Source organism: Ailuropoda melanoleuca, chromosome 13, assembly GCF_002007445.2.
Source record: "Ailuropoda melanoleuca isolate Jingjing chromosome 13, ASM200744v2, whole genome shotgun sequence".
Classification (NCBI taxonomy): Eukaryota; Metazoa; Chordata; class Mammalia; order Carnivora; family Ursidae; genus Ailuropoda; species Ailuropoda melanoleuca.
The window spans coordinates 272,647-300,156 of NC_048230.1; the positions used below are offsets into that span (position 1 = coordinate 272,647).

The window sequence follows — 27,510 nt, forward strand, 5'->3', positions numbered from 1 at the left end:
TAGCCAGGGCCCGCCGCGAGGTGGCGCGGGGCTCCGCCCTTCTCGACCAATGGGAAGGCGAGGAGCCTCCATGTTGGGTGTGGCTGAAGGATTGGCCCCGCCTCGGCGCCCAGAACCCGCGTGGAGAGTGCAGGAGGGGGCGCTACTGCCCCAGACGTCAGCTGCGCGGCTCTCTGAGGCAATGGCTGCGCGGGTGGTCGCTCTCGGTATCGACCTGGGCACTACGTCTGTGAAGGCGGCCTTGGTGGAGGCGGTGCCCGGAGACCCAACCGGGTTTGTGGTCCTGGCGAGCTGTGCCCGGGCTGCGCGGGCCGAGGCGGCCCAGAGCGCGGCGGCAGGGCCCCAGGTGAGGCAGCGTCCTGGAGCTGCGCGCCTCGGGGAGGGGAGCTGCTCTCTCGCTCCTCAGAGGAGGCCTCCGCGACACCGCTCTTCTTAAAGAAGTCCCCTTGATTTCTGTAGCCAGCCTGCCCTCTGCCTGCTGTTGCAGCGCCCTCCGATCCGTTCGGCTTCGTCCCAGGAGCTTTTCCCACCTGCTGTCACGGATCTGGCTCTCTGTGCTCTCGGGGCCTTGCTTATGGCGCTCGATGTCCGTGCTCTCTGCCTTCCACTTTCTGTACTTTGATCTGGGGAAATTGCTGTCCTTCTGTGACCTCAGGCCTCCCTCTTGTTTTTGACCTCTCTGCACCTCAAACCTGCCGGTATCCTCAAGTTCAGGATTCAGCGTGTTCCCCAGAGCAGAATTTGGGTTTTCCTCGGGAACTGAGATTGTAGAATCAGGGCCTAAGCGGTCCTTCTCGTTCCGCGGGGGTGGAATGTGGACCGGGGAATTAAAACCCTTGGTCAGCAAAAGACCACCAGGACCCAAAGGCTGAAACACCTTGGGGGAAGGAGTGTGCAGACAGAGGCAGGAGAGGTAAGCTGATTTAAATGTTAGAAAAAGATCGGATGGATCATTATGCACTAAAATTAGTATCTTGTGAGAGCTACAGGGTAGAAATAGGGAATTTCACCAAAGTGGGATCTGTTTGGAGATGTGGGTTCAGAAAGATAATCAGTTCTTAGAGCTGGATTCCATTAATTCCCTGAAAAAGGTAGCTCTATGTTCAGTTAATTGACAATAGAAATTAATATCCAGGAACTTTCTGTGTAACCTTGGAGGACTTTTTTTTTTTTTCTCCCCTGGGTCCCTGCTTGTTCTCCCAGTTGAAATAGGTGGCCTCTAAAGCCCTTTCCAGCCACAAATCTGGATTTTCTAAGCCCCGCTCCCAAGAGCTTGTTTTTCACAATCTTGCCACTTATCCAGACTCGATTCTTTAGGGTTCAGAGTCCATTTTGCTCAGAAACATTTCAGAGGTTAAAGAGTTCAGGAGCACTTTGCGTTTCCATAGAGACTCAAAATTAGTTTGGTTGGGGCATAGGATATTTTAGAATGATTATTTCACCACATGGACTATGAAATGGAGGCATGTTCAGCTCTGACCCTATGGTGGTGACTAGCAGAACTGGGATTACAGGGAGTAGGTTTAGGCACTGCCCTTTTCTCTTGAAATAGACTCACTCTTTTTTTTTTTTTTCTAAGTAGGCTCCCCACCCAGCGTGGAGCCCAGTGCGGGTCTTGAACTCACAACCCTGAGATCAAGACCTGGGCTGAGATCAAGAGTTGAACGCTTAACCAACTGAGCCACCCAGGGCCCCTGAAATAGGGTCTTTTCTTGAAAACTGCTTTCCCCACTTCCCACAGCATTCAGCAGACTGCTCTGTGCTTACAGGCACACAGTGTGCCACACCTGCCTAATGAGGGGTTTAGGAGAGGCCAGGAATAGCTCCCCTTGCATCTTCCACGTGTGTTTTGTGCTCTGGAACAGCATAGCTATAATTTAATCTATAGCAGGATTTTTCATCCTTGGCACTGTTGATACTTTGGGTTAGGTGATTCTTTGTTGTGGGGAGCTGTCCTGTTCATTGTAGGATATTCAGCAGTATCCCTGGCCTTTACCCACTACACGCCAGTAGACCCTTCTACCCAGTTGTGACACCCCAAAACGTCTCTATCTTGCCAAATGTACCCTAGGGGACAAACATCACCCCTGGGGTGAGGAGCACTGAGCTACAGAAATGTCTGATGACTCTGTCCTTTCCTTATGTCCATACTTTTCACTCTTAAGAAGTATTGTATACACCAAGGTCAAGCTTGGCAGCTGTATGGAAGTTCAGGCTTTTAGGTATTTGCAACTTTAAAATACCAGGATTTTTGAGGGAATCTCTGTGACCGTTTCTGAGTTATTAATTTTTCCTTTCTGGGCCTCAGTTTCCTCATCTGTAAAGAGGGGTATGGGGGAGGAAGGCTGAATGAGTTTCTAAGTTCTTTCTCATATCTAAAGTTTTAGGATTAGATTTGACTGTAGCGCGTTGGATATTCTGAACCAAGGAGTGGGGGCAGCGCCTTTCCTGTTACATTGTGGGTATGCCCATTGTCTGAGAGCTACTCCCTGATCACATTCACCACTAAAACTCCCAACTAATTGCTGAGCACCGAGTGCCCCTTTGTCATCACTCCCACCTGGCCCATTTCCCTCCTCTACTATCCCCACCCACACAACTCATCCACCCTGGGCCCTTTTTAAACAGTGGCTACTCTGTCTTGGGTTGATACACCATCTGAGGCTGTGTGGGAACTCTCTTTAGCACTATGCAAAAGAAATTCTAGCCACAGATGTGACCCACACCTGTAATTTTCCGTGTTCTTTTTTTTTTTGTTTTTTTATTATATTATGTTAGTCACCATACAGTACATCCCCGGTTTCCGATGTAACGTTCGATGATTCATTAGTTGCGTATAACACCCAGTGCACCATGCAATACGTGCCCTCCTTACTACCCATCACCGGTCTATCCCATTCCCCCACCTCCCTCCCCTCTGAGGCCCTCAGTTTGTTTCTCATAGTCCCTAGTCTCTCATGTTTCATTCCCCCTTCTGATTACCCCCCCTTTCTTTATCCCTTTCTTCCCCTACCGATCTTCCTAGTTCTTATGTTCCATAGATGAGAGAAATCATATGATAATTGTCTTTCTCTGCTTGACTTATTTCACTTAGCATTATCTCCTCCAGTGTGGTCCATGTTGCAGCAAATGTTGAGAATTCGTTCTTTCTGATAGCTGAGTAATATTCCATTGTATATATGGACCACAACTTCTTAATCCAGTCATCTGTTGAAGGGCATCTTGGCTCCTTCCACGATTTAGCTATTGTGGACAATGCTGCTATGAACATTGGGGTGCATATGGCCCTTCTCTTCACTACCTCTGTATCTTTGGGTAAACACCCAGTAGTGCAATGGCTGGACCATAGGGTAGCTCAATTTTTAACTTTTTAAGGGACTTCCACACTGTTTTCCAAAGTGGCTGTACCAACTTGCATTCCCACCAACAATGTAGGAGGGATCCCAATTTTCAGTGTTCTAGTATTAAAAGTAAAAAAAGTAACATTTGAAATTAACTGCATATTTAATTTAGTCCAATGTATTCAAATGTACTATCATCAATATATAATAATATAAAATTATTAATAAGATACTGTGTGTTTTTTCATATTAAATCTGAAGTCTGGTATATATTTTATACTCCCAACACACCTCAATTCAGGTGCATAGCCATGCACCTCCTCTCTGCTGATCTCTCACTGTTCAGTCAGTTCTGCCGTAGCCTCTCCCACATATGAAGAGTCTTGTTAGAATCTGGGGCTGCGTCCTCAGGAAAATGATTTGTGCTCTTTTTGCACTCCTGCCCCTATCCTACCCATCCTCACCTTCTTTTTTTTCTGCTCCTTTGTTTGTGCTTGTTTGGAGCCTAGAATTCCCCCTGCCCAAGGCCAGCAGCTGACAGGGCAAGTGAGAGGTTTATCCCAAGGAGGGGAAGGCTGCGTCCTGCCCTGGGCAGGGTAGCCTGGGACTTGAGGGCTTAGTCTTCAGATGCTTTTCCAAGACCATGAGCTTTTCGCTTCTCCAGAGACCAGACATTTATTAAGAGCTGAGCCACATTTCTCTTCTTATCTGAGTTTTCCGTGGGTCTTTCTAGTTGTTAAGTATAAGATTATTTTGTGCCTTGAGATAATTTTTGTGTGCCAGAAACATTTTACTTTGGTTGAAATAAAAATAAGTATTCAATTTATTAAATTCAGAACACTAGTTCTTTTTTTCTTTTTTAAGATTTTATTTATTTATTTGACAGAGATAGAGAGACAGCCAGCGAGAGAGGGAACACAAGCAGGGGGAGTGGGAGAGGAAGAAGCAGGCTCACAGCAGAGGAGCCTGATGTGGGGCTCGATCCCATAACGCCGGGATCACGCCCTGAGTTGAAGGCAGACGCTTAACCGCTGTGCCACCCAGGCGCCCCAGAACACTAGTTCTTAAGCTTTTGAATTTAGCTTATAAAACTGGTTCCATTTATAAGTCTAACATGTAACTATCATTTTTGAGGACGTTTGAATTATACTTAATGCCATTTCAGTTAAGTACCTAAGTTATACATTTAATATGTATATATTAAATTAGTTAATATATACATATTAAATGTATGTAAATATATACATGTTAAATGTATGTAAAATATATATTTAAAGGTTAAAGGTCTTTAATCTTTATATATCTTATGTATATATAATATATATTTTTGATACTGTAGTTGCCTGACCCAAAGCTTTTCAGAATACTTAAATAATTCTTATAAATCTAGTAAGTTAAGTGGATAACTATGTAAACTTAAAATGTTTTATATGTTTAAAATTCTTTTATAAATATACAGTATTGAGATTCGCACTTATAATCACAAATCTAGGTCAGTTACTCAGTTACAAAGATAACCTAGGCCAAATTCTCTTAAACGTATAGATTTACCTAAAATATTAAGAAGTTTCCTTAAGCACAAATGTTAATCAGATAGGTATGACTCTTTTAAACATCCGTGCTTAATTCTTGATCTTTCCCCTTTGAAAATCTACTTAATCATGGGGTTCCTGGGTGGCTCAGTTGGCTAAGTGTTCAACTCTTGATCTCAGCTCAGGTCTTGATCTCAAGGTCATGAGTTCCAGCCTCACGTTGGTCTCCACGCTGGGTGTGGAGTCTACTTGAAATCTACTTAATCATGGAGAAAACAATTATGTCATCTGGGTTGCTTTTCCAAGTGTATATTTTGTGGTGGCCTCCTTAGCTTTTGAGACTTCTTACTGATTAGAGACATCTCCTGGGATGGGATGGGATCTTGGAGTCCAATTTCTAGTCTTTAACAGGGACTTCATAATTTAAAAGAAGAGATGGTCGTGGAACCTACATTTTTTTGGTGTGAGTCACCTACTTTTAAAGGTATATTAGTCTGTACCTCCCGCCCATTTGGATATACTGTTTAATTGGTTTTGGCATTTCATTATCTCTAAGATAACTAAATGTGTTTTTGCTTCTGACTCCAGAGACCTTTAGCCTTTTTCAAATCCAGCATTCTATTCATATTCTTGTCTTTTAGGACCGTTTGACTTACAGATATTAGTATGCTGTTTGATTACATTCTCCTTTTTTCTCATGGCTTTGTTTTTTGAGGTTATTCTGCCTAAAGAAGTTCTTGTTTTTGTTTTAGATTTTATTTATCTATTTGACAGAGAGAGAGAGACAGCCAGCAAGAGAGGGAACACAAGCAGGGGGAGTGGGAGAGGAAGAAGCAGGCTTCCCAGCGGAGCAGGGAGCCCGATGCGGGTCTCTATCCCAGGACTCTGGGATCATGCCCTGAGCCGAAGGCAGACGCCTAATGACTGAGCCACCCAGGCGCCCCTGCCTAAAGAAGTTCTTAAGGAGGCAGCAAATCAGAAAAGGCAGATCAAGGAAAGGATGGTCCTGACTTTCTTGAATCTCATTTCTACCCCCCCCCCAAAAAATCTCTCTCTGGGTAGCTTATACCATTGCATACTTAACCTTCTGATGGTGGTACTGTCCCATTCAGGAAGCCCAAGGGGCTCCCCATTGGCTTTAGGAGGAGCCCCTTACTCTGGGGCTTGAGGTCCCCCACTGGGCCCAGCCTCTCCTCTTTTATAGCCTCATCGCCCACCAGCCCCTTGCATGGACCATCTCCCTGGTGCTCTGCTCAGGTATTCTCGGAGTTACCTCCTTGCCTGCCTTGCCTAGTGGGTGTTTTGTTTCCAAATCTAAGGCCTGGCCCTAAAGGCACTCAGGAAATGTTTGCCATGTGGATGAACTAAAGTTCAAGTAGGAGCAAATGCTTGACAAACAAGAGCCTGTCCTAAAGTGCTTTAGTCCATGAGGGCTTTCTTGTCTACAACTTTCCTGCCAGGTTCCTCCCTGCTTTGCTCCATCCTTCCCTTATCCCAGCCCTCTGTGTGCCTTGTGATAGACCCTAACTTTTTCTTATATTATGGTCTTTCTTGTGTTTTCCTATCCTTCCTGCTAGACTGTCCATTTCTATAGGGCAGAGGTCGTGTTTTCCTCAGCTCAGACTCACCCACAGTGGAGGGCAGAGCCTTGACCATTTCTGAACCTAATCCGCAGCAGCGCCACCTGTGAGGGGAGGGAGTGGAATCTTGCCCACCTTGTTCCTGCTCCAGGTCCTGCTGGAGGTGGTGGAGAACCTTCAGTCCCACATGTCATCCCTGAGGCCAGTCAGCAGGTCCTGGAAGTGGCCCTAGGGGAATTAGCTCGGCAGCTGCTACCCAGGAAATTCCTTGAGGCCCCTGTCTTCCTCCCCCCATCTGTGTGCCCCTGCCCAACGTATCCTGTTTTTTTTCCAGGGGCAGGAGCAGGATGTGAGCAGAATCATCCAAGCCCTAAATGAGTGCCTTGCTGCCCTTCCTCGGCAGCTGCTCCAGGAAGTCTGTGGCATTGGAGTGTCAGGACAAATGCATGGAGTCATGTTTTGGAAAACAGGCCAAGGTATGCTGGGCTCTGGGGATGATCGTGTGCTCCTAGCAATCACTGTGGGATAGCAAAGTGCTGCAGAGGGCTCTCCTCTGAAGGATCAGGTCACCCTGCAGTAGGGAACGAAATGGTGTATTTTGTGTGCATCCTTTCTTTCTTTTTTTTTTTTTTTAAGATTTTATTTATTTATTCGACAGAGATAGAGACAGCCAGCGAGAGAGAACACAAGCAGGGGGAGTGGGAGAGGAAGAAGCAGGCTCATAGTGGAGGAGCCTGACGTGGGGCTCGATCCCGTAACGCCGGGATCATGCCCTGAGCCAAAGGCTGATGCTTAACCGCTGTGCCACCCAGGCGCCCCTGTGTGCATCCTTTCTTGTACAAATGTGTTATGAGTAAGCGAACTCTCCACTCACACACTGTCCATAAACAGGGCGAGGGAAAAGTGAGTTCTCTCAGATTCTTTGTAGGATTCAGTGGAGTGGATTTTCCACAGCTTTCTCTTTATTCCTGTCGGTGTCTCAGAGCATCAATGCAGACAACTAAAGATTAATGTAGTTGTAGGAGATGCCAAGACACAGAGGAAACTTGAATTTGGGCATAATTTTTGTTGTTTGCCATAAACACAGATGTTTGTGATTTTTAAATTTCAGGGGATCCTTTTTATGGGCTCCGGTGCCAAGTATTATTTAGTTGGTCGTCTTCTATCAGGTCTGCCACAGTGCAGAGGTAGGTGACCTGTTCTCTTTGGCCTCCAGGAGGAGGCTTATTAAGCCAGCAAAATAACGAGTACTTTACATGCTTGGTGCTGGGCTAAGGGTGTTACCTGTATCTCATCGAACTTTCCCAACGTCTTTATGATATAGGTTACGTTATTGTCCCCATTGTGCAGATAAAAAGAGGAGGTTCAGAGAGGTTAATATGCTCGAGGTGAAACGGCAGCAAGTGGTGACTCCAGCTTTTGAACCCAAGTTGGTCTGACTTTAGACACTGAGCTCTTAAAGGCCTGTAGGAAGCCCAGAGCTGTAGGAGGGTGCAGTAGCCCAATGAAGGGAGGAACTTCCCAACAGTATGTCCAAGGAGGGATTAGGATGTTATGAGTTCCTGTTACAGTAAGCATTAAAAAGCCTTTTTTAACTATAAAAAATTCTATGTAGACATAAAAGTAGGGAGAATATTATTACGAACTGACACATACCCATCATCCAGCTTCAAAGCTACCAACATTTTACTGCAGGTATTTTAAGTAGAGGATGGAGGGCTACTTTGGGGGCTGTAGTTAAGGGGATTTGAACATTGGATTCACCTCTTTTTGCCTAGAGAGTTAGTGATTCCAGTTTTCTTGGGCCAAGTGAGTGGTGACCTTCCTCTCAGCAGTGTGACAGGTGTCTAGCAATGCATCCTTTGATCAGTCCCCAGGTGTGCCTGTGTGACTGTAGAAGCCAGTGCAGGATCTCTTGCTCCTTCCCTCCTTCTCATCTGCCTGTTGTCAGGCTATTTGGGACCACAGGAGCTGCTATAATCAGTAGTTGGAGGAGAAGGCTGATTAGGGTATTAGATCTGGACTCTCAGAGGGAGTCTAGGTTGTAAAAGCTTTTTAAACTCCTTAATTTTGCATTAATGAGAATAAATGTCCTTTTAATACTAAAACCCTTCCCAAAGAGGACAACAGAGATCTAAAGATTGTGGTCTGGTCATACACCTCCCTTTCTGCCCGTTTCCTGGACTCTGTAACAACCACACAAACCATTGCCCACATTGTTGGAGGGAGCTGATTAATATTTCATTGAGACAGCCCACATGCCTCCTTGTTTTGTTTTCTGCTTCTGGGAAGGAGAGAAGCCACTCTTTGACAATGATAGTACTTGCTTAGCAGAGTTGAGGGAATCATATTTGGGATCAAGTCATTGTGTTTTTAATGTTGGCCATAGATCAGTTTGGCTTCAGTACCTGCAAAATATAAGGCTCCATGCTGGACCCCATGGGAGACATAGAAATGAGCAGACGAAGCCGTCACCCTCCAGGGCACAATCAAGGCAGTCAACACAGGCACCAGTGAGCTGAACAGAGAGCTAATTGCTTCCACGAGGGCATAGGCCAGCCAGCGGGCGGAAAGGAAAGACAGTGAGAGTGTCTTCTGAGAGGCCTGTGGTTATGCCTGTAGACTCCATTTCCAGTCTCAGTAATAGCAGGAGAGAAGTGGGGATCATAAAACCAAGCTAAAAGGCAAGCAGCCGACTAGAAGAAAACATTTGCTACCATGAATATGGGTACATAATAAAAAACTAAGAACAAAGAAAGGACAAATGGCTCTGTGGAAAATGGACAAAGGATGCTAAGATGGGCAGTTCCTAGAGGAGGAAGTACAAGTGGCTAATAAGCATATGAAGAGATGCTCAATGTCATTAGTAATTAGGGGAGTGCAGATGAAAACAACAAAGAGAAATCATTTTCCACCCACTGGATTATAAGAAATCAAAGTCTGAAAATGCCAGGAGTTGGCAAATGGGTTGGAAAATTGGTTCTTTTAAATATGGCTGGTGGTAGTGTAAATTAGCATAGCCGTTTGGAGGGCAGTTTGGCTGGGCCTTTTAAAACTAAGAAAGCTGCTACGACTCAGCAGCTCTGCTACTTGGAATCTGCTCAGGAAAATTACTTTCACATGGATATGCATTAGGATGCCTACTCAGGGTCGTTCATTGCTTCCCTGTTATGGTAGTGAAAACCGGCATTTAACCTCAGGGGAATGGACGAATAAATGTTGGTGTGCCCATGCTGCAGAAGGATATGCAGTAGTTAGAAAGAATAAGGTACATTCATGTATACTGACATGGAAGGAACTCCAGAACATTTGTTGGATGATAAAAGCAACACCTAGAAAAAGAAATACAGTATAGTGCTATGTGTTTTAACAGACAAAAACAAAATAAAGTCAACCAAACCAAACCAAATATGTTGTGTAAGTGTAAACACTTTATTTAGATGGTTACCCACAAGGGCTAACAGGGACAGGAAGGGGGCTGGGACCCTGTGGGGGTATAAGCAGGGCTTTGGCTTTATCTATAATATCTGAACATCTTATACTGAGAATTATCTTTAATATCTGAGCATCTTATCCTGAGAATCTTGGTTCTACCACTTAGTAGCTATGTGACCTTTGGCAATTTTTTAAAAAACTTTTCTGTGCTTCATTTTTCTTGTACAAAGGGGAAACACCTCATACCTCTGTGATAAGGCTATTATGTAGATTCAGTGAATTAATATTTTTGAAGTGCTTTGAAGAATACCTGGTACATGGTAAGAACTCCATATTTGTTTTATAATACAAACCAAATAAAAATGATAGTCCAAATTTTTTTTTGAAAAAGGATCAGAGTTTTGGAAGCAGGTAAAGGGGTTGAATAAAAGCTGCAGAGATCCAGCTTTACAGCTAGGATAAGAATCCAGCTCGAAGTTTAAGTACAGATGCAGTGTACAGTTGTGAAGGTGCACTGCTTTGAGGAGCCCTTCACCCCTGGTGAAACTTAGTGTGCTTTTAGGTGCATGATCTGTAATGGGCCTCTGCTCTTCTGGCTGCTGGCCGGGGAGACCAAGCAGAGACTGACAAGATCCCCTAGATCCTTTGCAGCATGGGTCCCTAGACATTCCTATGGCTCACTTCCTTACTCCATTCAGGTCACTCCTCGCATGTCACCTTAGAGAGGACCTCCCTGATCACTCTCTAAATATCTATCACTGCTGTATAGTTCTTCACAGCAATTAAAAATATCTGGTATGATATATTTGCTTGTTTATACTCTGTATCTCTAGTGTATACGGTTTATGAAAGTAGTGACTTTTCCTTGTTCATTGCTATATTCTCCGGGACTAGAAGCAGTGCCTAATACATATTAGATATTTAATACACATGTCATTCAGTCATGCACGTATGAATGAATGAATGAATGAATGTTTTGTGACCTGGAACTCAGTGGGGAGGGGCAGTTAAGTCTCTTTCTTTGGTTCTTAATAACATATTTATAAGAAAATCTGATGGTTTTGGCTCCTGCATCTGGGGCCTTAGATGAGACATAGCCATATAACAGCCGCATGTGGGGCTTTGCCCTGCTTTGCTTCAGGGAAAGCATTGTTCTCATCTGGAGACCATCTCATGTCACATGGAGCCAGATTCATATCTCTGTCCATTGGGTCTGGAGTGTTCTTGCTGCTGATAACTTTTCTCAGTTGGCACTTAATGTCAACATTCTTTTCCCATTCTGCTGCTATGGTTATATTAATATTGTGTGGAAGTGCGAGAAATCTCCCTTGCATGAGGAGAGGAGAGTACGAAAGATATGTAGGTGTATTCTCTTTCTTCAAGACTGTTGGAAGTCTTAGACCATGGACGGGGTTTAGAAGGTAAAGGTTCATTTTTATCATTATCATCACTAACATTAATTGAATACTCATTGTGTCAGGTACTGTTCTAAATGCTTTACGCGTGTTAACTCATTTAATACACAAACCCTATACACGCAACACATACTACGCACTCTAACCCTAACTGTAAGCCTTCCCCTTGCTACCAGTTTGACAGTAAAGTCAACACATGGCAGGAAGAGATACCAGGACCTGGGAAACAGTTGTAAGTGTCCTCCACCTCTGGACTTCAGATACAGTTGCCACCAAGATGCTGAACTAGCTCGACTGCTGGCTCGCTCCCCCAGGATTGGTTTCAGAAGAATCAGAAGAGAAAAACACCAAGGAAAGGGGAGGACACTATGAGAGAACCTAGGATGATGGGGCTTCTTTGAGTTGGTGTGTGTGGGTTAATGGTTTGAGTCTGGGACAACTCAAGACAAGGCAATCAGCCTTGCCTATGGGAGGATAAATCGGGAAGGGAACTGCTGGTTCCCTTGGATTGTCATGGCTTTGGGACACACAGCACCTGTCCCCACATCCATAGCAATTCAGGTGTCTTCAGGAATAAAATCAAGGAAGTGGAGAAAAGCAGGTGTCTCTCTCCAAGTCACAGGGCTGGTGACCTATAATCTAAGGATCCTCAAAACACTGTTTCATGCTGGGGGGTAGAGTGGAAGCCCTGACCTGAGGAGATGTTTTTTAGGGTGGGATGGGTTAGCTGTGGATCCACCCCAGGTCTCATCCATCCTCCCCAGACCTTTGGGGGCTGGCAGGGACTGAGGTCTGGCTCATTTACACTGCCTGACGGAGTAGCCAATACTCCCAGGACAAAAGGAGTTCATGGACCAAGACAATAAGACATTTCAAGTTCACAGCTGTTTCACAAGAAAAACGTTGTGCTGGGTGATTTGGTGGGGATTCTTTTTAGATTCTTTTTTTTTTTTAAGATTTATTTTTAAATTTATTTTAGAAAGGGAGAGAGGCAGAGGGAGCAAGCATAAGTGGGGAAAGGGGCAGAGGGAGACAGTCTTCAAGCAGACTCCCCGCTGAGCTCAGAGCCTGACACAGGGCTTGATCTCATGACTCATGAGATCATGATCCAAGCTGAAACCAAGAGCTGGATGCTCTTGGAGCCATCCAGATGCCCCAGATGGAGATTCTTTCAGAAGCAAAACTATTAGAATGGACAGTCTTAGAATTTAAAATTAGCCTGACATACATACTAAAATATATAAAAGGAGGATATTAGCAAGAAACAATAAGAAGAAAACATAAAAAGAACCAAGCAGAAATATTAGGTATGAAAAAATATAATGGTTGAAATAAAGAATGTAATAGATGGGATTGATAGCAGAATGGATAGAACTTCAGAACAAATTAGAGAATGAAAGATGCAACTTTAGGAAATCTCTCGGGAGAAGAAAAGGACAAAGAAGTAGAAAATATAAAACGAAAGTAAGAGATACTGAAGATACAGTAGAAGCACTCGCATCTGAATACTGGGAGATCCAGAAAGGGAAAAATAAAAGTGGCAGAGGAGGAAATAGTTGGAAAATTAATGGAGAAAATTTACCATAATTGACAAAATAAGATGTAACAGTCCCGACCAAAGGGTCCCATAGAATGTCAAAGAAGAGAGAGAAGGAAAACGTCACAGCTGGGTATATTGTAGTGAACTTTTAAGGATTTCAAAGACGAAGAAAATTCCAAAAGCTTACAGAGTGAAAGACCAAATCCCATATAATAGAATTAGAAGCAGACTGACTAGATAGTTTTCAACAGCAACGTTCTATGTAAAAATGCAATGGAAGAGTATGTTGGTTTTCTATTGTTGCATAACAAACTACCTCCAAAACTCGGTGACTTAAAACAGCAACCAGTTTTATATCTTGTATGATCTACTTCTATATATTGGATTGAGCTGCTCTACATAGGGTTGACAGAGGTTGCTTGGGATTATTCATCTACTGGACAGACTTGTCTGGAGGGTTCAAGAGTGGCTCTACTCAATGCCTGATGCGTTGGTGGGGAAGGCTGGAAGGCTAGACTCAGCTGAGGATGGCCTGGTAGTTCCTGCATGTGACTTCTCCACAGAGTTTCTCCAGCATGATGGCCTCAGCATAGTGGGACTTTACATGGTGGCTGGCTTTCCCCAGAGTGAGTGCTCCAGGAGGCTCTGGTGGGAGCTGCAGGGCTTTTCATGACCTAGCCTTGGCCGTCCTAGGGTGTCACTCCCCCCACATTCTCTTGCTCTCGCAAATCATCAAGGCCAGCCTAGATTCAAGGAAAGAGGATTTAGACTCTACCCCTTAATGGGAGGAATAGCAAGGAATTTGTGGCAATCTATCACGTCTACAAAGTGTTTTTAAGTATTGCAGAAAGGGAACTTAGAACCTAGAATATTACAACTGTCCTTCAAATACGAGGATAAAAAAATATTCTGAGCCATACAGGCCTCTAGATACTTTGCCACAGAACAAACTACACTGGAACTAGTTTTGGGTAAAATATTTAAATAAGGGCAGAGAAAAAGCATCCAGATTTCAAGAGATAAATGAGATAAATTAAGTAAAGATGGCCAGATTCCTGAGTAAAGTTTGATGTTTAAAAATCAAGTGGCTAAGACCAAAGGAAAAGAGAAAATATATCCATCATCATCCAGAATCAAGTCTAGATAATATTATCATGATAAGGGTTGGAAGGACAGAGACTAGGGGGCTTTAGAGTGTGTCAAATTTATTTTTTTACAGGGTGGGAGGGGTATAATATCAACTTTGAAAAATGAATTAAAGGGAAGATAGAGGAAGTGGAATAATGGAGGGAGTAGACAACTTGGTGAGGGTCACATAGCCATTGGTGGTGGAGCCAGGAGTTAAACCCAGGTGCTCTGATATCAGAACCCACGTGTGTGAGTGGAGCATTATCATGCTGTAACCTCAGTAGCAGAGTGGTCTCAGGGACATGTTGCTGCTGGTCAGTTGTTCTTTTCTCTGTTTTTGGTCATCTCCTTTGTTCCAGGCTGTGAATGGACAAAGGAAGGGACCTCTCCTGTATTTGAGCCTGGAGCCGTGAGCCACCTGGTCACCTGGCAGGATGGCCGGTGTAGCAGTGAGTTCCTGGCTTCTTTGCCCCAGCCAGAATCCCATCTCAGTGTGGCCTCAGGGTTTGGCTGTGCAACCATCTTCTGGCTTTTGAAGAATAGGTATGGACAACTGATTTTTGAATCAGGTGCTGTATTTCCAGGGAAACGAGAATGGCTAGGGGGCTGTACCTCCAGCTGGTCAGCATCACTCCACCTGCTGGAGCATCCCTTAGTGAGGTGGCCTGGCACAGGGTGTGGTCATAAGACCTAGACTCGGTCTAGAACTGTTTCATTTCTCAGAAGGCTCTTTGTTGGTTATCTGATCCTAAACCAGACGGGGAACGAAAAAGGCAGAGAGGGCAAGGGACTTGCCAAGGGTTGCGTGGTAAGTTCATGGTGGGGTCAGGGCTGCTGAGAATGGCCAATGTCCTGCTTTCCCAAGCATGGTGCCTCCTCCCCTGAGACCACTCCCTGAAGTTGACTCCAGCCAGCTTTGCTTTGAGTGGCTGGGAGGTCCTCACCCTGGGAGGTTCAGCTGTCAGGGAGCCATAGCATGTGGGGTGCTTGCTGCCACCCAGCTATGCCATGTCTAGTCCACTGCCCGTAGCTAGGTGTAGCACATGCTTTCAAGTTGCTATTAGACCATGTTGAATTGTTTTTGATACGAAAACTAGCCCAGAGTTCCTGAAGTCCTACGATGCTGCTGGCACCATCCATGACTATGTGGTTGCCATGCTGTGTGGCTTGCCAAGATCCCTGATGTGCGACCAGAATGCTGCTAGTTGGGGATATTTCAACACTCAGAGCCAAAGCTGGAACTTGGAGATGTGAGTATATCCTTGCAAGCGGGCTGTAGGCTAAAGGCCAGAATCTTGAATGCGAGAGATTTAGTAGGGCTTTCCCAATTGGGAATAATAGTGGTGGATTCCAAGAGCCCCGGAATCAGGTTCCCATGCCCCTCAGTCTGTTCCAGTCACCAGGCAAGGGTGGGCCTGGCTGTAAGTGAACCCTTGGAGGGGGACACCCCTTATACCATCCTGTCCTGCTCCCCCACAGTTTCCCAGACCTAGGTTGGGCTCCCCCGTTCTCTGTGTCTTGGACCTAGCCTGCAGATTTCAAAGAACAACTTTCAGTGTAATAAATGTTAAAATAAGGTTAAGAAATGAAAGTAGCCATCTTGAGGGATGTCTTTTAAAAGTTCTTTTTAAGGAATCGTTTGCCTTTTCAGATGCAGAAATCCAGTGCCCTCTAAGTTCACTTCCTTCAGGGTCCAAATTCTGAGCTCTGTAAAAAAACAAAAAGCACCCGGTAGTTCAGGTAAAGGACTTTCTAGCATGTTCTCTAAAACTGACAGCCCCCTCTTTACTAACCCGGAGTGATGAATGCAGTTGGTGTTCAGGAGACTGACAGGTTTGACCTTGGTTTGGCCTGTGTTAATCGACTGTGACTGTGTGCTGAAACTCTGTCTCCCTTTGCAGAGTATTTGTGTTCCCTGCAAGCACAGAAGGCTGGGTGGTGATGATATCTGGTTCTTATCTAACTCATCCTGATCACCCCTGCTTAAACTGGTTGTTTTCTCTCCTGGAAGGCCAATCCCAAGCTTTTGAAAGTCAGTGTTTCCTTTTTTAAACATGCAAGTCTATTTTCATGGCTTAAAAAAAGCCAAAGAGGCCCTCTGTGAAAACACTGGATTCTACCTTCCCTTCTTGTATGTGTATCCTGTAGTGTTTTCCTTCATTGAGTTTCCTGAAACAACAAAGACCAAAAAATCCAGCTCTGGGTAAATACACTGTCCATTTTTTGGATTGCAGATTGAGGGCCTCAGGCTTTCCGGTCCACGTGCTCCCAGACATTGCGGAGGCGGGCAGTGTGGCAGGCAGAACTTCCCGTGCCTGGTTTGAAATCCCAAAGGGGACACAGGTGGGCGTGGCCTTGGGTGATTTACAGGCCTCTGTGTATTCCTGTATGGCGGAAAGGACGGATGCAGGTAAGTCTTTCTGTTGCTGGCTCCTCAGACTTCTTCTGGTGCCCCTTAAGCCCCAGCTCTGTGTGAGGGCCCACGGGGCACACGTAACCAGCAGCCTCAGCATCCTGTTGGTCGTATTCTGTATTCAGCCTCCTTCCTATAGGTGAAGTCCCTCCTCTGACACCTTACAAGCCAGTAGGGCAAGTTCTGTCCCTGCCCACACTGTGCTTTTCCTCTTCAGGGCCAGGTAAGGGAATTGACTTTTTCTAGTTGGCTGATTTCTGTATAACTCCATGACCAAAAAAAATAGATTAAGTAGTTTAGGGTTTTTTGTTATTGTGTGTTTGTCAATGGAAGTTCCATCCGATCTGATTAGGAGTGCGGTCTTTCTGTATTCAATGTAAGAGGGTCACAGTGAGGTGGAGGCCGCAGTCTAGGGCAGGGCTTGGTAAACTTTTTCTGTAAAGGGCCAGATAGTAAATATTTTAGGCTTTGTAGGCCATATAGTTTCTGTCCTAACAGCTCAATTCTATGAAACATGGAAGCAGTCATAGCCAATACATAAATGAATAGGGGTATAGCTGTGTTTCAATAAAACTTCATTTATAGACACTAAAATGTGAATTTCATAGAATTCTCATGTGTCATGAAGTTTTCTTCTCCTTTTGATTTCTTCTCAACCATTTAAAAATGTAAGAACATGCTACTGGGATTGTAAAATGCTGCTGCTCCCTTTGGAAAACAGTCTGGCAATTCCTCAAAAGTGAAGCATGGAGTTACTATGCGACCTAGCAATTCCACTCCCAGGTCACACCCAAGAGAACTGGAAACACATGTCCATACAAACGTTTCACACAGATGTTCTTAGCAACATTATTCATAATAATTCATAATTCAAAAAAAGTAGAACCAATCCAAAGGCCCACCAACTGATAAATGGGTTTAAAAAATGTGATATATCCACACAGCTAAAATGCCACACATGGGAGAGAAAGAGAGGAATGAAAGAAGCCAGTTCTAAAAGGCCACATGCTGTATGGTTCCATTCCTAAGAAAAGTCCCAAACAGGCAAATCTGTAGAGACAGAAAGCAGGTGAATGGTTGCCAGGGGCTGGGGGGAGCAGTGAGTGCTAACGGGTACAAGGTTTCTTTTTGGAGTGATGAAAATATTCTAAAATTAGATAGTGGTGATGGTTGTACAACTGTGAATAAACTAAAAACCAGTGAATTATACCCTTTAGGGGCGCCTGGGTGGCACAGCGGTTAAGCGTCTGCCTTCAGCTCAGGGCGTGATCCCGGCGTTTTGGGATCGAGCCCCCACATCAGGCTCCTCTGCTGTGAGCCTGCTTCTTCCTCTCCCACTCCCTGCTTGTGTTCCCTCTCTCGCTGGCTGTCTCTCTCTCTGTCAAATAAATAAATAAAATCTTAAAAAAAAAAAGAATTATACCCTTTAAAAGGTTGCTTTTTATGGTGAATTATATCTCAATAAAGCTATAATTTTAAACAAAATGTAAAAGTTGTTCTTAGCTCCTAGACCACACAAAAACACATGGTGGGGTGGATATGGCCTGTGGGCTGTTGTTTGCACCTCCCTGGATTAGGGGAGAATTGGGGCCTGCCTGCCTAAGCAGGGTGGTTGGAGGATGGGGGTTTCATCTGATCTTCATGGCAGCCTGACTGAGTGAGTCCACTCTGGGAGCCCCTCCTTGTTATCAAGGGGAACGGGGAATTCATTCATCTTATCTGAATTCTCTTTGTTATCACATCTTTTTTCTTCCATCAGTTAGAACTATTACAGTTCATACCTGAGTTTAAAAATTCTGACCAGCCTTCTCTTCTATGCAGTTTATTCCTATTTCATGACGTTCTTAAGAAATAACATTTTGAGAACTGTTTTTGTGTTGTTTTAGGTAGTAATTCCTTTTAATTCAAATTATCTGAGAGGGAAAAGTGAAATTCTGTCAATTTTGTTTGCACATATGTGTGATAAAATCTTTTAAGGCCAAAAGTTGTTCAAAACCTTTTCTTCCAAATTTTCAACTAAAATCAGTGCTTCAGGAAAATATGCTAAATTTATTCTGTGACTTTTAATTTTCCCAATACACCATCTCTTGCCTCATACCCCTTCATCTCAAAGTGTGAATGTCAGGGAACTCACGTGGACTTTGGAGTCCAGCCCACTGGCCTGGGTAAGAATTTAGCCCCTCTTCTACTTCCGGTGTGACCTTGGACAGGTTGCTTTTCTTCCTGAGCTCTTGTCATCATCCAAAATGAGAGCAATGATATGTTTCTCATGCGACAGTTGTGGTGACACACTGGGATGGTGTATAAAGAGCCACTTTCCACCTTGGTGGTTTTCAAATCATAGGCTGTTCCCTTGACAGAGAGCTGTCCTATGCCTGGATGTAAATGTGCTATCTCTGTAGTAAGTGAGGGGCTAGTCAAATGGGAAGAAAGTAGGTATTAGGCTTCCTCTTCACTGAACTGGTTGTAGTCTCTGGTTCCAGATTGGGGCTGCTGGCTGTGCTCGCTTGTTCTGTGTCCATGGGCAAGGTTGGTTGGCCTCCATCCTTGACACCTCTGCTTGAGGGAATAGGTGGAGGGCATGTTGCTTCTGGCAAAGAGTCATGGTGAAAGGCTTGATGTGGCAGAAAGTAAAGGTTATTGGCTTTCCAAGATTGTTTTCAGTCTTCTTGGCTTCCAACCCCCCAGTAGGAAGGAAAGTTACATGCTGACATCAGTTATTTCAGACCCCAGCAGAGTGAGACGAACAGGTTTTTTGGCCAGGTCTTGTGAGGAGTGGAAGAGAAGAGACTTCTAGAATAATCTACAGGCCCTGGCCTCAATCTGGAGGAGAAAATCATTCCCTCTGTGCTGAGTCTGGGAGCTTTTCCCCTCTGGTGGAAGGAGGTTAAGAAAAACACCACGGATATGAGAAGGAGGTGGCACTTGCTGAAAATGAATGAAACCTCCCCAGAGAGTCAAGTACTTGGGCTGAATGAGGTCTTAACTATCTGTACATCGTTGTCTGTTGCTGTGTGACAAATCACCCTAGTACTTAGCAGCCTAAAGCAGCAAACATTTATTATCTCTCGTGGTTTCTGAGAGTTAGGAATCTGGATGTGGCTGGATGGTCTGGTTTAAGGTCTCTCATGGAATTGCAATCAAACTGTTGCTTAGCTGGGTCTGCATTCATCCAAAGGCTTGATCAGGACTGGTGGATCTACTTCTCAGCTCGTTTACGTAGCTTTTGGCAGGAGGCCTCAGTTTTTTGCCACACGGACCTCTCCGCAGGCCTGGTCATGACATGGTGCCTGCCTTTCCCCAGAGCAAGTGATCCAAGACAGAAGCCGCAGTACCTTTTTATGACCTGGGCTCCAAAGTCACACAGGGTCACTTCTGCTTTCTTTTCTCAATTAAAAGCAAGTCCCCAAGTACAGCACATGCTCACGGGGTAGGGGAAATTAGGCTCTACCTCCTGAAAGGAGGAGTCTCAAAGAATTTGAAGACATATTTTTTTGAACCAGCACACTCTCCCCTTGCCCTGTTGTAATCTGTGACCTCTGAGTCAGCCAGACAGGCCTAACTCCTTTCTTTGGACCCCAGTTCTCAACATCAGCACCTCAGTTCAGTTGGCAACCTCCATGCCTTCAGGATTCCAGCCAGCGCAGACTCCAGACCCTGCGGCTCCGATCAGCTACTTCCCATACTTTGACAGGAGCTACCTAGCAGTGGCAGCGTCACTCAATGGGGGCAACGTGCTGGCCACATTTGTCCACATGCTGGTACAGTGGATGGCGGATCTAGGTAAGGTGTTGCCCACACAGTGATGTGTTCCCTGCTTGTCCTTTCTATTCATGTGTCAGACCCAGTCCGGCTCCAGCACATTCCTTCCTTCTTTAGGGATCCGGGCCTGTAGCCTTTTTTCATCTCATCTTTTGAGCTGCTATCACCTATTTTTTTCAGAGGGAGCACCTTCTCCTCTAACATTGACTAGTCTCCTGGTTCTCCCCTGCCCACTGGTTACTTTGTTAGTAACTCACCATCCCTTTCTGATGACTGCAGACAGCGGAAGATAAAATGATCTTTGAAGGTAAAATGATCAAACATGAGTGAAAAGTCTCCTGGTATTTTATAATATTATAAAATCCTTAGAGCACTTATTTTTGGCAAGTGGTTCCTGACTCCCTTTGATGGAAGGGATCCTTGAAAACTCTGATGCCCTCCTGCTTTCTTCAGGGTAGAATAGATCGGACCTTTCTCTGCTCTTCATTTGCAGAGAAACATGTAACCTCCTTCCAGGAGAGGTTCCCTTTCCAAGCACTTAAGGTAGAAATGAAATTTCTGGTCAGCCATGCAGGTCTGGGAAATCACTGTCTGCCTGTAGGAGTTCTGAATCAGGTCACTGCAGGAAGCTTTCAGCATAGTAACAAGGTAAGGAAGAGGCAGTAGGGAGCATATGGGAAACTCATACTGCTTGTGCAGACAAGTGTTGCTGACCCACGTCAGTCCTTTCAGGCTGGCCAGAGATGTCAGGATGTCAGGGAATTCTGCCTGCTTGGCCGAGATTCCCCTCAGGAATGCGTCATTAAAAGAAGAGAACTCTGATTTTATTTTGCCTTGTGTCAGAAAAGGTTTTCAGGATGCAGAATCAGTCATCAGAACCTTCAGGCAAGCCTTATATTTAGATACTGGTTTAACTGGTTGGCTTTGTCAATTGTTGACTGAGTTGACTGATATTTATCTTTACACAGAAGTGACTGTTATTTTTACCCCTGAAAGAGATGTAATATTTAATTTCTCTGTAAGACCCTTTCAAAAATAAAAGTCTTTTGCATTTTCATGGTTCTTATTTTGATGAAACCGAGGACTTTGAAAGTTAGTATTGTATGTAACTTAACCTTTGAAGAAATTTCTACAATTAGGTCGTATGATTAAAAAATATATAGATGCATCTATAATAAAATTTAAAAAAATAAGAAAAATAAAAAGTGAAAAAATAAAATAAATAAATAAAAAATATATAGATGCAGGGGTACCAGCATGGCTCAGTCAGTTAAGCATCTGACTCTTGATTAGGGCTCAGGTCATGATCTTGGGGTCCTGGGATCATGCCCCTTGTAGGGCTCTACACTAGGCATGGAGTCTGTTTGAGGATTCCCTCTCTCTCCCTCTGCCCCCCCACCTGCTCACATGTGCTGTCTCCGTCTCTCTAAAATAAATAAATAGGGGTTCCTGGGTGTCTCAGTTGGTTAAGTGTCTGACTCTGGATTTTGGCTTAGGTCATGATCGCAGGGTTGTGGGATCAAGCCCAGCATTGGGCTCTGTGCTTAGCAGGGAGTGTACTCAAGATTCTCTTTCTCTTCTCTCTACCTCTCTGCTCCTCCTCCCTCTTTTATTTTTTTTTATTTTATTTTTTTTTTAAGATTTTATTTATTTATTTGACAGAGATAGAGACAGTCAGTGAGAGAGGGGACACAAGCAGGGGGAGTGGGAGAGGAAGAAGCAGGCTCCCAGCAGAGGAGCCTGACGGGGCTCGATCCCGTAACGCCGGGATCACGCCCTGAGCCGAAGGCAGACGCCCAACCGCTGTGCCACCCAGGCGCCCCAGTCCTCCCTCTTTTAAATAAATAAATAAATAAAAATTTAAAAAATATATAGAAGCAAATACAATAAGGTTTGTTGAAATAAAAGACATTACATTTACTAACCCTATACGGAAATATTAAAGCATGAGATATAAAAATAAAACTCTCTCTATTCAGAATACCGTAGGTTTGCATTATTTTCCAGAAGTTAGAAAACAGGGAGTTCTACCCTCGTGTGGTTTAGAGCAGAGACTCTGAAGCCAGGTGGCCCGGGTTTCAATCCCAGCTCTGCCACTCTCTTGTGCTTTGGGGCAAGTTGCTTATCCCTTCTGTTCTTCATTTTCCTCATCTGAAAAGGGATTATCCTAGATCTACCTTAAAGGACTGTGAGGATCAAATTAGTTATATTGCAAAGCCCTTAGTATGATGTCTGGCCCATAATAAGTGTGATATAACTGCTTGTTAAATAAGCATAATGTGGTGGTGCAACCCGGGACAGTGGCCTCAGTTCTCAGCTCTGTCAAGTCATTATGTGGCCTTGGCAAGTCCCTTCCTTTCTGTTTTTTCAGCTCTGATGGTCTGTGGTTCTACGCCTATGATGTGAATATTTGGCAACTCATAGCATCTAATCCCCACCAATAGATTTGGATGAGGTGGTAAACCAAGGGATGCAGACAGGGCTAGAAGCCAAGTCTCTCAGGCCTCCAGCTAGTATACTCCTTCCTTCAGGTGTGCCCCCCAAGGCTGGCTGGGGTCATGGCCCAAATGTTTCCCAGTGAGGAAGAACACTCTATTTTAACATTTCCTTAACATTCTTTTGGGAATTTTTATTACTGACATACAAGCACATTGTTCATTGTTTTCTTCTTTTAACTACAGACTTTCTTTGGGTTTTGACAGTTTTCTACTAATGTCGTTTTTCTGTTCCGGGATCCAATTCAGGATACCACATTGCATTTAATCATCATATCTCCTTAGTCTCTCTGCTTTCTATTTTTTTTTTAAGTTTTTATTTATTTAAGGAATCTCTACACCCAATGTGGGGCTTGAACTCATGACCCTGAGATCAAGAGTCACATGTTCTACCAACTGAACCAGCCAGGTAGAGCTTTTCTATTTGAAAGCTTTCTATTTGAGTGATCTGTGTTTTTCTTTTTCATCTCCTTTCCCTTTTTTTCCATTAGTTTCATGGTTTTATATTCTTTATTCTTTTAGAAGTTTTTAATGCACTATGTTTCCTAGGATACGGTGAGATAATCCCTCTTATACATTGCAGTGGTAGTATAAATTGGTTCAGCTTCTAAGGGGACAGTGATGTGCATATCTTTTGAACCAGCAGTTCTCCAAAGGACTCAGTCCTACAGATTTGTTTACTTGTACACATGTGCTAGGTTATTCATCAAGCAAGTGATTTTTCTGAGATTTCAGTAGAATTTCCAGAGGGAGGGGAAAGACACTAATATTCATTCCAGCATTTTTTTTTTCTTTAAGTAGGCTCGATGCGCAGCATGGAGCTTGAACTCACAACCCTGAAATCAAGAGTTGCATGCTCTACTGGCCGAGTCAGCCAGGTGCCCTGATTCTAGCATATTTAACCAGAGTCTTGCTGATCATATTTTGACCATGATATTTAAATAATTTCTCTCTCTTCCTCTCTCTCTCATTCCCAAGTGTGTATAGTTGAGTTTGTATGAGTTAAATATGCTGCCGATGAGACTTCACAGTGATGCTGGGGTGGTGGCTCTCAGCACTGGCTGCACACTGGAAACACTTGTGGAGTTTTAAAAACGATGTTGACGTCCTAGTCCTGCCTGCAGAATGCTGATGATTTGACCATTGGGGGGGGGTAGGCATTTTATAAAAGCTCCTCAGGCGATTGTTATGCCCTTAAGTGTTGGTAAGCACAGGTCTAAAACCTTCTACTTCAGAAGTGTGGTTCTTGGGCCAGCAGCACTGGCTTCCTCTAGGAGTGGATAACAACTACAGAATCTTAGGGCCCACCCCAGGCACACTGAGTCAGAAACTGCATTTTAATAAGATCCCTAAGTGATTCATATACATATTCAAATGTGAGAAGCATTGGTCTAGACTGGTAGTTCTCAACCTCTTCGAGGGTTGGGCTAGACTGTGATCAGCACTGTGGTCCTGGGGTTCCTTTGACACTGCTAATAAGTCTAACAGTAGCTGTGATGATGCTTTTTTGATCAGTGTATGCATTTGCCTCCCTTGGGAGTATTGGTTGTGGGATGCTTAGGGCTCACAGCAACACTTACGAGATCTCTCCCTGAAATCTAGGCTGGGGTCTGCAGTGAGAGAGCTGGCTGGTGTCTGGAGCAGAGCATAGCTAGCTAGACTGTGTGAGTCCCTAAGCCAGGAAACAGCCAGCCAAATGAGGAGGAGCAACAAGTAGATCTATCCCTGCCCCTTGGGAATTCTGTACTGTCTCAGCCTACAGCAAGGAGTACATGAACTCACACAGGTCTTTTCTGTTCCTGGAAGGTCTAGAGGTCGAAGAATCCACTGTGTATTCATGCATGATCCAGGCAGCTGCACAGCAAAGAGACACCTGCCTAACTATCACTCCAACGGTGTTGGGCGAGAGGCACCTGCCGGACCAGCTGGCCTCAGTGACCAGAATCTCCTCCTCTGCTCTCTCCCTGGGGCACGTGACCCGGGCCCTGTGCCGAGGCATTGTTCAAAACCTGCACTCCATGCTTCCATTTCAACAGCTCAAGGAGTGGGGTGTGGAGCGGGTGATTGGCAGTGGGAGTGCACTGTCCAGGAATGAGGTGCTGAAGCAGGAGGTGCAGAGGGCTTTCCCCTTCCCAGTGTCCTTTGGGCAGGATGTGGATGCAGCTGTGGGGGCAGCTCTGGTCATGCTCCAGAGAAATCTTAACCAGAGGGTGTCTTAGTGCATCCTTTGGCCAAAGGACTGTTGCAGATTTTACCTAACTAACATTCCTGACATGACCTTGGGGTCCTCCTTTTCCTGGATAGTTTTGTGGGCAGATTTTAAGCAAAGCATGTTTTCAAGGCACCATCTTGACCAAGAACCTACTTTCATACTCTAATAATGCAGCTAGGACTCATCAACTGGATCCCAAATTAGTGCTTTCCAAGAGACTCACTTGGGAATTGGTTGCAGATGTAAATGTGGAAAAAAGAGAGAGGGGAAAAGAAAGAAAAGGAACAGTAGCCCAGCATCGTGGTCAGCAGGCTTCTCTGTGATTCATCTGTAGGCAAAGAGAAAATAAATGTGGACTTCAGACACCAAAAAGTCTCCAAGTAAGAAAAGACCCCCCCGCCTCCTGCCGCCCTGCTCCAGCTTTTGGAATGATTGTGTTTTGGGACATGAAGCCCAGACTTGGGTCACATGCACTGTTGGAGAAGTCCTTCCCTACTGGATTGTACTATGTGTCCCTGAGGTCCTTTCCCATTCTTGTTCTCCCTTGGCCACAGCTGGCTAGCTGAGGCAGGGCATGACCCAAGAAAGTAGAGCAGACTGACTGAGACGAAGATACAGGGGTCTGTGCTGGCCTTCTCACCATGTGCTTCCCTTTCCAACAAGAGCCTCCCGCACTGGAACTTCTCCAAATCCTTAACACAACTGGCTTGAAGGCACAGAACAGGGAAGCAAGGTTGGGTAGCATGACCAGTGAGGGAGACAGATGCTGCGTGGCCCCACCATTCAGGCACTTTGTTCCCAAGAGTCTGACCAGGCACCAGTAGGACCCTTTTTCAGGGGTGTGCCTGGGCAGCAGTGTGTTTTTGCCCCTGTACATTCTTGGTAACCTTCCCACGGGAAGGGATGTGGCTGGGCATGCCCCTGTCAGAGAGGGTGGCCAATTAATCAGAGAGAACCCCTTATCCTGTGGGTCCTAGCTTTTCTTTCTCTTGGTGTAGGCCTTGCTGGGCCGCTGTGTGTTCCTGGCTTGCAGAAACGTCCCCTGGAGTCAGCATCCCTGCCGGGATCCCAGAGCATCTTAAACCTTCCTGTAGTTGGTAGGTGTGACCATGGCATGGCTTCCAGGAGAAAGCCATCATTGGTGCATCTAATTCCAGACTCCCAAGAGTGATCCTAAGGCCTGACTCTGAGGCACCTGGGCAACTATGAGTCTGGGGAGCAGTCATGTTGTCTGTTTGTAAATGTCACTTTGTGAATTATGTGATTGTCTGAAGCTCTTAGGTTAATCTGCCTGGCCATGCTGAGTGGATTTTAGATACTAAAGCTCATTCTTCCAGAGCCTTACACCTTTAATAAGACACACCTGTCTTCGTTGGGATTATTGTAAATTATGGCACAGCTGCAGATGATCATAGCCCTGAGGGTCATTTGTAGGTTATACTATAGAAAACCCCTGCCTCTCCCACAGTTCTACCGGGACAGGTGGCTGAAGATCACTCAGGAAAGTCATGTGAGTTTTCTCTCAGCTAAAATGAGCCGACACAGGCGTTTGAGGAAGAAGTTACCATGGGATAGGCCGAAGGGTAACAGCTCTGTCCGTCAGGAGGAACTGGCCCTCTGACTTCAGGGAGGCAACCTGTCTTGCATTCTCAGAGTGCTGTGGATAGAGTCTATAAATGTAAGATTAGGACCTGGATGCAAGGCCAGGAAGCCCAGCCCGGTGCCCAGCATGGTGCTGGAACTCTCTGTTCCCTTTCCACGTGTTGACTCTATCTCTGAGGGCTGAGCCTTGCGCCGTTCAAGCTTGTCAGCTCAGAGCTGTGCTGCTGTTGTTACTGCACATGGCCTGGAGCCTCTGCAGGGGGGTTGAGCACAGCTCCCAGGGCCTCATTTCTTCAGCCTGAAGTCACAAAGCAGTCACTGCTTTTGCAGTGGTATGGGGAAGGTACTAGTAAGTGATACCAGCATGATCCTCACGTGAGGAACTGGCCTTAAGGACTGTTTGCCTGTGTCCTGATCTTACAGGCACTTGGTAGGCTTGTGCTTTCCCACCTGATTTGCTTTGGCCAGTAAAACGTGACCAGAAGCATGCCGCTTGTTCTGTGCCTTCAAGCCAGTTGTGTAGGCCTTTAGGAGCCAGTGCGTGATTTGTCACATTCCCTTCCTTTTGCCACCAGTGACTGGTAGTGTCCTAGAGAAAGGCTCTGTCAGCTTGGGTTCCATGATGGGACAGTGTGGTATAGAACCCTCACCAATGAATGAACAACATGCAGTGTTACTAAGAAATAAACCTTTGATGTTTGAAACCACTGAGATTTGGGGGCTGTTTGTTACCACAGCATAACTTAGTGTATCCTGACCGCTACAGCTACAGTAGAAACTGTACCTAGGAACCCTCAGCTGCACCCAGCACAGACCGAGACATGTATTGGCATCCACTAGGAGCTGGGTTTTCTGTCAGGACAATGATGAGTTGTTGAATTTCCATCACTAGGGAATGAAATAAACGCTAGGCCAGATTGATGTGTGTGCAGAAGGAGGAACAATTCATTCTTTATGTAAGTGACATTGAGGGGCGCCTGGGTGGCACAGCGGTTAAGCGTCTGCCTTCGGCTCAGGGCGTGATCCCGGCGTTATGGGATCGAGCCCCACGTCAG

General features: G+C 45.1%; 2 protein-coding genes across 3 annotated transcripts in view; both read left to right on the top strand.

The window, feature by feature from the left end:
• The first annotated feature begins 91 nt into the window (after window positions 1-91).
• On the top strand, window positions 92-27,162 carry SHPK (sedoheptulokinase). The gene is made up of 7 exons (XM_002928324.4): window positions 92-346; window positions 6,788-6,929; window positions 14,331-14,514; window positions 15,069-15,221; window positions 16,206-16,381; window positions 19,967-20,167; window positions 24,448-27,162. Exons 1-7 carry the CDS (start codon window positions 182-184, stop codon window positions 24,858-24,860), a joined length of 1,434 nt encoding a protein of 477 aa, XP_002928370.1. The 5' UTR covers window positions 92-181; the 3' UTR covers window positions 24,861-27,162.
• Window positions 6,807-27,510, top strand: part of TRPV1 (transient receptor potential cation channel subfamily V member 1) — a 58,737-nt gene continuing 38,033 nt past the window's right edge. Inside the window, exon 1 of one of the 2 annotated variants that reach the window (XM_019809065.2) lies at window positions 6,807-6,929. The gene's annotated coding sequence lies outside the window, so the exon portion shown is untranslated. Of the gene's footprint in view, window positions 6,930-16,249; window positions 16,382-27,510 lie in introns of those variants that run through there. The other variant, XM_002928318.4, reaches the window with a different exon arrangement.